The 11,781-nt window shown below is 38.1% G+C and overlaps 1 protein-coding gene across 1 annotated transcript in view; it reads left to right on the top strand.

Annotated features, from left to right (window-relative positions):
• Positions 1 to 9,482: 9,482 nt before the first annotated feature.
• Positions 9,483 to 11,781, top strand: part of EFHC2 (EF-hand domain containing 2) — a 168,573-nt gene continuing 166,274 nt past the window's right edge. The window contains exon 1 of the mRNA XM_075539326.1: positions 9,483 to 9,617. Within this exon, the coding sequence (XP_075395441.1) occupies positions 9,483 to 9,617 (135 nt within the window). The remainder of the gene's footprint in view (positions 9,618 to 11,781) is intronic.

Raw genomic sequence — 11,781 nt, 5'->3', positions numbered from 1 at the left:
ACCTACAGCTCCTGGGTCGGCAGGTGACACAACAGGAGATCGCAGAAGTAGACACAAGCTCTAGCTCTGGCAGAAAGTGAATGGGCAAATAAAATTGTGTTCAGTTTCTCTCTCATACCAAAAGATTTATGACATCGAGGAGGTTTCACCAGGCTGCCATAGCATTGATAGATTGAGATCTACCCCTACCCTTACCCTGTAGTGTCTAGTTGACATAATCCCTGTCACACTCTGTATTTTATTATTTCTTTCCAAATTAAAAAAAATTGGTTCTATCTTGAAATCTCCTTATCTTCCACTACATCTGAAAGCTCTTTGACTACACTATTCGTTCTATTTACTTTGTAATTGTCTTCGTTACAAATTGATATTTTTGGTTTCCCATTTTCAGACTTGTAGATTTGTTTGACTTTGGGTACTTCCAAATATGGGTTGACTTTCAGGTTATATTTTCATGTCTGTTCATATCAGGTTGTTGTCTACTATTGTTGGTTTTCTAACCAAATAACTATCCTTTGTATTTCTTGTAATAGTGGTCTTGTTTTTAGAAATTCCTTTAATTTTTATTTATCTGTGTTGTCTAGGATCAAGGGACCGGATCCTAAAGTAGTTCTTGGCTCACATGGTGGCTTAGGTGTTAGGGTGCTTGTTATTAGAAGGAATTGATTAGGGCACAGGATGTAGATGGGGACAGTGTAGCTGGTTATTCAGAGAGTTACTGCCTGCCCAAGGGTGGCCAGGACTACATGTTCTGTTTGTCTATGAGGGAGAAATAATGTGCTTTCATACATGGGGATGGTATACCAGACACCCACCATGAAAGCATGGCTAAGACCTGAGGCAGAATAAGGGTTGCAGGAGCAGGTGTGGAGCTGTAGGGGTGAGGATAAGATGTGTTAGTTACCAGTGTGAGGAGAGTGTGGGGAACAATGGAAAATATCACCTTTCTTGTCACCAACTACTATGTGCCAGGCCATTATTTGGATGGAATGCTTCTTGCAAAAATCACATGCTATGCTGTGTTGTGCTCATTGTTAACTCACCCATCTGTCTCTTCTCTCATGGCTTTGCTTTAGCTTTTTCTCCTAGTCAGTGTCTAATCCTTTTTTCTGTCCTTTCCTCTGAAGCTCAAGGTTCAAGGATTATCATGTTCCATTATGTCTCTTGTGTCTTTGATGCAGAGAATCAATGTACTGTGTTTGCCTAGTTTGCCATCTTTATAAAAGTCCACCAAAATGATATTTTCTTACTTGTGGCAGTTCCATAATCTGTTGTCAATTTGAGATTTAAGAGTGAAGGGGTGGAGTTTATCAGGTAGCAGCTTGATAACCTCATTTGAAGGCACTAAGGAGATAACTAGCTCTCTGGAAGTGGGGCACAGGCTCACTCCCTTTGAGACATTCCTGTCGACAAGCCACATGGAGCTATGGTGATGGCAACCAAGCCTTGAAACTGGAGGAGCCACGTGGAGACGCGCGCCAGTGCTAAGATGCTTCCACCACTACAGGGTCCACAAGAATTTCCACCCAATGGCCTGTGTTCTCCCTGCACTCGGTGTCATTGCATGTGTTGTGTGAGTCTGAAGAGGAATTTACAGACTGGTACTGGACATATGGGCTTATATAAGATTTATTCACTTGATCTGGACTGGGCTGGGATGTTTTCTTAATGTACAGTTACTCTTTATATAAAGCTCTTTCTTAGATACATATGAGTATCTATGAATTTGTTTCTCTAGTCTACCCAGACTAAGACATTACCCATGTCTCCATAACCTAACTTGATTCCAACTTGCCCACATACTGTATATTCTCATATATATCCCTTTATTGGCTACTATGAGAATTTCCTTGATACATATATTTATTGACATTTATTTATTTGATATATCTATATCACAGAGGGAGATTGTTGAATCATAGAGAATACACAGCCCTAATTTTGCTAAATAGCACTTTATTGTTTTCCAGAATGCTAATCAGCTAGCTCGCTCATCAGCACAGTAAAACAGGGATCCTGTTTCCTCATAGCTTCTTTATCCCTAGACATTATCCTGCTTTTTAATTCTTGGCATTCTGATGTCATCTATGAAATGGCATGAAGTCCATCTGGAACATTGTTACTCAAAAGTCTTTCATTATATTTTTTCTTTCCTTAAGGGCCTTCAGTGTTCTTTCATATCCCATGAAACAAAATCAAGTATCTGAGTTGGACATTTCGTGTTCTCTATGGATTTCATGTCAACTGTTCAACCTTTATTTCCTACTGGTGGTGTAGCAGTTTGAAACCACCAGCGGCTCCATGGGAGAAAGACGAGGACCTATGAAGACATTCAGTCTCTGAAACCCACAGGGGCGATTCTCCTCTGTTCTACAGCATCATTATGAGTCAGGATTGCCTGGATGACCATGAGTTTGGTTACTGTGGGAAGGTACACCTGAATCTAGCTGAGGCCTGTCCCTGCCATTCAATATGCTTTAGCAAATTTGCTTATACTTTTCCCAGTCAGATCCAGTGTATGCTTCAATGCTCAGTTTAAGACCTAGGTCCTATAAAATTTGCCTCTCACTTTTACCATTTTCTAGTGTAATCATGTAAATTGTTACAACCCTATTCTCTATGCATGGAGTTTGCAATTTGCTACAGTGGGTCGCCAAAATTATATCTGAAAAATGGATAGTGTATTTTTATTCAAGGAATTTTGACTGAATACCTTATCAGGCCCAGGGTTAAATGCTGAATAAAGAATAAGACAGACCGTAGCCCTGCTTTCTTGAGCTAACAGACAATGGTGCTAAAAGTTACTCTTGATCTAGAATCTAAAATCATACTTGTTTCGGGCACTAGTCCCCCAAATTAAAGAAAACTATAATGCCTCAGTAAGAAAAGAAATTCGATTAAAAAGTAGGCAAAGGACTTGGATAGACAGTTTCCCAAAAAATGACATCCAAATGGCCAGCAAACATGGAAAAAAAAAAGCTCATTGTCATTAGACTTCTGGGAGAGACAAATTAAAACAACCCTGAGATATCACTTTACATTGACAATGACAGCCCAACTCAGAAAAACAGAGAAGAACATATCTTGGAGAAGATATGGAGATATTGGAAATCTCATACCTTTCTGTCTCAATCTCACTGTCATTGAGTCAATGCTGACTCATAGAGAGCCCCCTGTGGGTTTCTGAGACTATAACTGTTTACCGGAATAGAAAACCCCATTTTTCTCTCACAGAGTTGCTGGTAGTTTTGAACTGCTGACCATGAGAATCACAGCCCAATGTGTAACCATGATACCACCAGGGCTAGTAGGTCTATAAATATGTACAACCATAGTGGAAAGTGGTACAGGGTTACCTCAAACAACTGGGAATAGAGATGCCTTATGATACAGAGATCCCCTCTGGCCACAGTCGAGGGATGTGAACAGCTTTGCTGTCAGACAGAGATTATTGTAAACTTGATTGTGGTGGATGGAACGATGGTATGATATGATACCTGATCAGATGCCCACCCTCTAGACCCAATCTGAATTTGCTCTGTTTAAATATTTCTCGCTTTTTCCACAACAGAAATATCCAGTCTCTCTCTTTTTTGAAAAAAATATTGATGGCAGTCTGTTCTTTCTTATTCTTTATTTTTACTTTTATTTTTATATTGTTATTATTATTTTCTTTCTGTTTTGTTTTGCTTTTTATTGTTGCTGTTAGGTTTCCTAGTTTATGAAGCACAGAAGGAGTAGATGCATAGACAATATCAGGGGCAGGGGTAGGGGACTGGAGGGAGGGTGAGAGAAATTGGTGAGCAAATGAATGTGGGAGGGGTCAGGGAGCGCTAGAACTGATTGTGATGATGTACATACAATGCTTTAAATGTGACAACTATGAAAGTGTATGGTATACAAATTTTATATCAACACAACTATTAAAAACAATTAAAAGCTGTAAATAAAATTAAAAGGCTTTGAAAACCCATTCTTATCAAGGTCACCATGTTTCCAATTCAGAAGTTAAATTTCAAACTTCATCTCATTTGACAGGTAATCATGGCCCCTTCTTCAGATGCTTTCTTTAAATAGCTTCCATGATACTAAACTCTCCTGCTTTTCTTCTTGTGCCACGAGCTACTTCTTGTCAGTCCCTATGTGCTAGTTCTACCTCATGTCCCAGATGTAGCCACTGAGATTACTTAGAGCTCAGTTTTGGACTACTTTTCTCTACTGTCTTTATTCAATCTAGGATTATAATTTTAACTACTATTTGTCAGTTAATGTATCTTAAAGTTTTATATCCAGCGCTGATCTCTCATTTGAATGTCAGATTCATGCTGTCTTCAACATCTCTACTTGCTTGTATGATTGGTATTTGAAACTTAATATGCCCAAAATAGATTTCTGGATTCCTGTGTCTACCTTTTACTCCAAGAATCCTCATGCAAATTTTCTCCCACTGTTTTGTACCCCAGTACATGGCAACTCCATCTGTCCAGTTGCTCAGGCCAAAATATTTGGAATCATTAACAACTCGCCTCCCCACCACACATCCCTCATCACATATAAAATCTGATCATAACTACTATCTCAACTCTCTACCTGCCATCCCATACACTGCTTTCCCTTTACTCTCTAATTTAGGCCACCATTGTTTCATGCCAGTGTTCTGTATCACAGCCAGATTGGTTTTTGTTTTTTTTCATTGTGGGCAAAGTATACACAGCAAAGCACTTGTCTACCAACTCAACAATTTCTGCCTATGTAATTCACTGGCACATGCTTTAAGTTATACAACCATATTCACTCTGCTTTGCCACATAATTTTACCACCATTTGTAAAAATTCAGTACTCCCTAAGCAAAATTTCTCACTTCCCCCCTAGCATCTGCCCTGGGTAACCAGTGCACTTTTCAGTTTCTATGTATTTATTTAAGGAGCCCTGGTGGTGTGATGGTTATGCATTGGGCTGTTAATGGCAAGATCAACAGCTCAAACCCACCAGCCGCACTACAGGAGAAAGACAAGGCTTTCTACTCCTGTAAGGAGTTACAGTCTTGGAAACCTATCCGATAGGGTCACTGTGAGTTAGAACTGACTTGATGTTACTGAGTTTGGTTTGGTGGGTGGTGAAGCAGGATAAGCATTAGCGTGCTCACTGCAAGGCTGGTGGTTTGAACTCAGCAGCTGCACTGCAAGACTGATGTAGAAGTCTGCTTCCTTGACTTTTACAGCTGTGGAAATCACATGGGATAGTTCTACTCTGTTCTGTAGGATCACTACGAGTCAGAATCAACTCAACAGTGGTCTTATGTTTGCTTATATATTTGTTTATTCCATACAAGTAAGACAATACAGTATTTGTCCACTTGTGATGGACTTATTTCACTCAGCATGATGGTTTGAAGTGTCCTCTATGTTGTGGCAAGCACCAGAGCTTCATTTCCCTTTATGGCTAAGGAATACCCTATTGAATTGTGGGAGAACGTTTCATAGTATCAGAAACCCATGGGGGAACTTCTTCTCTGTCCCTGGAGGATCCCTTTGAGTCAGTATCAGAATTGAGTTGTTGAATATGACATTGTATGTATGTACCATATTTTATGTAGACATTCATCTCTTGATAGACATTTTTGTTGTTCCCACATGGCTACCGTTAAAACTCTGTTACATGAGCAGAGTTTGCATCCCTGCTCAAAACAAAATCCAACAATTTTTAAACTTCTAAGGCTCTAGCTTCTGGTTACTTTTCTTCCAAACCATTTTAGTAAGACATAATCTAGACATCATACCATTTAATAGTTCAACCATATCAAGAAGTGTTGTACTATCACTAGTACAGTCAGTTTCGGTCTGGTGACACTCTTCACCTCATGTCTCAATTTAAGAGTCTCTAGACCTGTCTGAAGCTATAATAATATGGTGCCATGCAAGGTATGACTTAGCAGGGGAGATGGCATGGCAGTCTCTATTGTAGGAGTGAATGGAAGCGTGACTGAAGTCAATTCTTTCCTGGATCCTGAAGATAAAGGAGAAGAAGGAATGAAGACAGTAATGAGGGGGACAAACTTGAATGGAAAGGAAAGGAAACTTTTCTGTCTGGAAAGGAGCCCATGAGAAAGAGATTAGGCTGTTGGTCAGTGACTGACCAGGGATACAAGGAAATCAATTTTTCTGCAAGCATAGGCACAAGGCCTGGGTCAATCTGAAACTGTAAATTAACTGAAGTCATGTTCTTTGCTTAGTTGTCTAGTTTCTGTCCATCATTTCAACCTTTCATATGGATACTCTATCATACTTGCTAGTCCTCTGGCAATCTCTGCTCCTTCGTTTCTTTCTCTCTACTCCAAGGGTTCTGAACGCTGCAGAGGGACCTAGTCCAATTAAATACAATTTTGTGGGGCTCCTGCTAGTACTGGGCCTCCATTGATATTCCAGTAGTATAAAGGAGATGTCTAAAGCATTAAAATGTGAGGCTCTTCATAATATTGACTTCCTTCCTTCCATATTCAACTTTATCTTCCCCTCCTTCATACTTGAATTTATCCTTTTTATTAGATTCATCTCTCTCACACCCTCCCTCCTAGTAGTTGGTGGCAGTCCAGTTATAGCTCATTATTTATAATCTCCTAAATAATTCAACCCAGCTCTACAAGCCCAAGAAATTATCCAGTTGTCCACTGAACCTTAGCAATGCTACACCAGCCAATAGTGTAGGAGGATGAGTACAGAGACTTAAGTTTGAATGAAGGTTGTCCTAGTTTCTGTGTAACCTTGGGTGCACAGGTCTACCTCTTTCGGCCTTGATTTCCTCATTAGTAAAATGACAGTGATATTACCTATCAAATAATGTTGTGATGCTGAAATGATGTATAGAAAGCACTTAGGAAAGGGTCTAGCTCATCACAAGTGATCAAAAAAGGGTAGCTGGACTATTTTATAGTTTTATATAGTTATGTTTTACCTCATCAACAAGGTTGTATGTTTTTTCTTCAGGGCATGGTCTAAGTCGTACAGTGATCTTACTAGGACAAGGCTCACTATGTAATAAATGCTTACCACATATTTGTTGGTTTGATCAAAAGTGAGTTGATGTCTGCCCCAGATTACTTGCTTGAGAAAGGGGGATGCTGCTAGCCAAGTGTAGAGCCTACTTTTGGCACATTTTTTTTGCTGATTCTGGGCTTCCTTTGTGGTACCAAGATAAGCATTGGATTGCTACCCATTAGGTTGAAAAATGGTTCAAACTCATCTGTAGTAGAAAGATGAACCAGTCTACTCCCATAAAGATGTAAAGCCATGGGGACCCTATATTTCAACAATGAGTTGGAATCTCTTCCATGGTAGTGGCTTGGTTTGGGACCCTGCTATGGCTCTGTAAGAAATTATTGTCTTGGCTGTATGCAGTTCTGGCAAAAGTTTTTTTTTATATTTTTATTGTGTCCATGGAATTAGTTACTTGTTTTTGTGACAACTACTGGCCTTTACTCAGTGGAAGCCAAGGATGGTATGCTTTCAGCAACTGGGCAGTGCAGTGGTGAAAAATGAAATCTTGTCTTTTCCGATGTGTAAAGTTTCCCTTTTGAGAAACAGGAGGTAATATGGCAACTCCTCTGGAGAGAAAGCTCAAGGAGAGGGGCAGAATGCTCAGTTTGCCACATACTCACTCTTCCTTCCACTTTACCCTCCCCCGTTAGGCAAAGGGAATATAGGTGGCTTTACCAGTACCTCCACCCCTTGGTGATTACTGTTTTTCCCTTTACCAAGGCAGTGGGGACCCACAGAGGCTAAATGCCTCTTCCAGATCGCAGTAAGTGGTGGAGCCAGAGCAGTACAAATCTGGCCAGCACCAGCAAATCTGGGCTTTTATTTATATATTCATGTATCTTGATGTCTTGGCATTCAAAACCATAGCTGATAATATACAGAACATTCATGTAACAGCAAGTCTGCATAAAAAAATAAAATCAATGTTCAAATTCGGTTGAAGATTTGGTATGTGTACCCTCATCCTAAGCTTATGTTTCGGTTTCCTTTTGTAGAGAAACTCAAATAGAAGAAAATACTCTATAAAATGTAATATTATTACAAAGGTCTAAAACGATTTGTATTAGAAAGGAAAAACCTAAAAATTTGAGCAAAACTGAAAGGAGGTAGTAGAAAGTAATTTAAAATGTGATAATTCCATATATATAAATCTTGAAAATATTTAGAAATATAGTGTTATTTATGGATCCGTGGAAATGATAAGCAACAAATTAACGATGACGGCTACCTCTAGAGAGGGAGGCAGAAGCATGAACTCAGAGGATATATAGGACTTTACTGATAGGTGAAAAACTTTATTTTTATGTGGAATTTGATATGATATGCTATGATATATAAGTGGTATGATAGGAGAAGCTTAAAATGTTTGTGTAAAATTAGATGAAAAGATAATTAAAATTTCCACACTTTTTTGAGATACCCCCTTTGTTATATTATTCTGATGGCTAAATTACCCATAAGTAACAGTATTATTTTTCAGAACTTTCAAGGTTTAAATGTGGAATTACCAAATTTTATGTGTTCTTATACTACTGATTTTTTTGTTTGAGATCTTCTTGAGATTTACCCATATTGATACATGCAGTTTTAGAACTTTGTTTGAAAACAACATAATTAATGTATCTTTTCTGTCGCTGTTGGCATTTAGATTGTTTTCTATCTGTTGGTCTTATGAACACTGATGTAATATTTAAATAATCTGATACATAGCTTCTCATGTACAGATGGCAAGATATGTTTTTGGAGTAGAATTGGTAAATCATGGGTAATTGTCAAATCTCTCCTCAGAGTAGTGACACTAATTTCTTTTACTTTTCCCACAAGCAGCACATACGAACTGATGTGGGTCCACATTTCTTGCCAGACCTTGGAGTACATGTTTCATTTTTTCCAGATTACGATGAATGGCAGGAAGGGAGTAGGGAATATGGGGGCAAGGTTTAACAATTATGAGGAGACTGACAGTTTTGAGGAATTTCCTATTGTTACATTTATTTTACTGGAGAAATACTCTTGAGTTTTCTGTGGAAAATTGGTTACATTTTCACCCTGATGTTGAGGATTTTCCCCCTTTTCTGTATATATTCTTGACACACAGCTTGCTAGTGTTCTAAATGTTTACTTGCAGAAATAGTTATTTTTAAATGTTTCAAATAGCTTGGAGTATTGAATATATTCTTACTGCTTTTCCAAGTTTTGAATTTTGAAAGATGAATCAAATTTAAAATATGATACAGTTTTATCTATCTAGATTGATCATAATTATTTGCCACTGCGCAGTCATTTCACAGTGGGAAAATACATGATGAGAAAGTGTGGTTTTTTTTTTAAACAATGCAGAAAAGTCGTAAAGAGTAACTTTCATCATTTTATGTTGTCTCTTGTGTTCACAGGCAGGAAAGGAGAAGTTCCACAAATCTCAACACTGGGGCTTTTGTAACAATGTTATGATGTTAGTAAGTGATGAAAAACCTGGAATAGGTGGAGAACCACTGATTGGGCAAAAGCTGAAGCCTAAATACAGTATCTACCCTACAGGGATGGAATCGGATGTACCATCATGGGTAGCTTTTGACAAACAGGTAAGTTATACAACACTTGGAGACATACGACGTGACAATTTTACATGTACTAAATACTAAGAATTTTGAGAAAATGGGAGTCCTTGATATAACTGCTTAAGACTAATTCTTCTGAAAAGACATATTCAAGAACAATGTACCCTAGAAGAAAAAATGCTCTCTACGATGCTGTTTCTGACCAGAAGTATTAACTGAAGGGCATCTGGTATTTCTTTCTTGATGATTGTTTATCAGCCTCTCTCTCATCTCCTCCCTGGACAGGATACTCTGCCCTTCTGTAGACACTGAGGCTACACTGTTGCTTATCAGGTAGTCATTAATTGATTTTTTTTATCCTAATTGTGGCATTAAGTAAGAACAAGCTATTTTTACAGTATTTTTTCTGCATATGAACTATGGTTCGCCATCACTATAGACTGAAGACTGCCGTGGGAAGAAGTATAGAGGTAATAGGGAAAGGTTTCAATATTAGATAAGGCTTTGACCTTTTTAATGTACATGTGTACACAAAGTACATGCACATATATACAGAGATTTTGACAGGTGAAAAGTTAATCATTTGAATATCATAAAAAGGGACTAAAATGAAAGGAAAAAAACAAGATAACCAGTTATTTCTCATATGCGGTATTTATCAGAAAACCTGTTATCACTGCCCCATGTCCTGTTTTCCAAAAATTACCTGTGTCACTAGATTATTTTAAGAGCAATATTTAAAAAATAATTCTGGACTTGATAGATGAAGAATTCAAACATTTTAAATTGTTAAAAAAAAAGAATTCAAACATTCATTATTCAATACTAATTTTACCAGGTGGGATTTAGCAGCTTTTATATGAATGGTTTGGCAGTGCTTTGATTCCATTTAAAATGTTCATAAATTTGGTAGACTTGATAGATACCATGTCATCTGTGTCCAGGTATGTCATTTACTTCACATGTGTTTTAAAGCGCATGTCTGGTGTCACTTTCGTAATTCTGACTGGCCAGTGCGAAGCTTCTTGCCTGGGAATCCTTTGAATATGGGCCAATATATATAAATTTTTTTATTTATTTCAATTTTGAGTACCTGACTCAGTGCTGGACTCAGAATTCAAAAAGTATTTCTATGTTGACTTACATGGGTGAATTATACATGGCTTTTTGTTAATCTCCATCTCACAGGTCTATATTCATTGCTCTAGAGCATTTATGTTTACATGAGCCAAGGAAAAGATTCTATTTTTACTTTCTTGTCTCAAAGAGGATATTGACAATATTTTAAATTAATCCACTGCTGAATTAGTAATGTCATGGACCACAATGCATCAATCTGTTTTCTGGAATTTAAAGTTGAAAATTCATTTTATTTCATGTTTTCCTCAGTACTTAATATGTGCCTTTCAAACTTATTTTGCAGCCAGCCCTTTAATTTCTTATAAAATTATGTGGAATATTTCATGAAGTTGGAATAATTTTAGCTTCAAACTACTTGAGAAAACGAAGAGCTTGCTCATTTCAAGCCTAACTAAATGCAACATAATTCTTTCAGTTATTTTGTTGGTCAACTTCAATTAAATATTAATTGAGCTTTAAATGAGACACTAAACTATGAAATATTCACGTGCTCTGATGAGATTGTGCACTACATATTAAATCCTGGTTAATACCCAGAGCAAATTATAAAGCACTTTTTACATTCGTGTATCAACAAAACAAGTCAACATCTGTTAATCCTTTTTCATAAACATGAGACATTTCAACCCATTGCCAGTTTTTTTTTTGCAGTGGTTTTTAATGGTAGCTGCATATGTAGAATAAGGTCTTCTCAAACAATACAAAGGAAAAATAAAGGCAATTCTTTGGAAGATGTCTGAACATTCAGTATTTTTAGTAGACACTGCTGGTGCCTGTGCACACAGACCCATGGGAGAGATGGTGTGCCCACTCGCCCAGCTGCGGCAAGGGTTTGGAGAAACAGCTCACGTTGCTCTTGGCTGCTGGGGGTTATCTCCCACAAATACCTGGGAGGCTGTACTTGTCACTCACCCCTCCATTAAGAATCAGAGTTGTGGGTGCCAAGCTCGGCTTCTTGCCACAAGCCAGGGTGATCTAGGTCCACTAGCTCTATGGGCAACAGCCCAAGGCTTAACTTCACCTGAGAACGCTTGCTTGCGTAGCTCGT

This window comes from Tenrec ecaudatus, chromosome X (assembly GCF_050624435.1).
Source record: "Tenrec ecaudatus isolate mTenEca1 chromosome X, mTenEca1.hap1, whole genome shotgun sequence".
Classification (NCBI taxonomy): domain Eukaryota; kingdom Metazoa; phylum Chordata; class Mammalia; order Afrosoricida; family Tenrecidae; genus Tenrec; species Tenrec ecaudatus.
The sequence above is the reverse complement of the archived record's forward strand: the minus strand, read 5'-3'. Positions and strand labels throughout refer to the sequence as shown.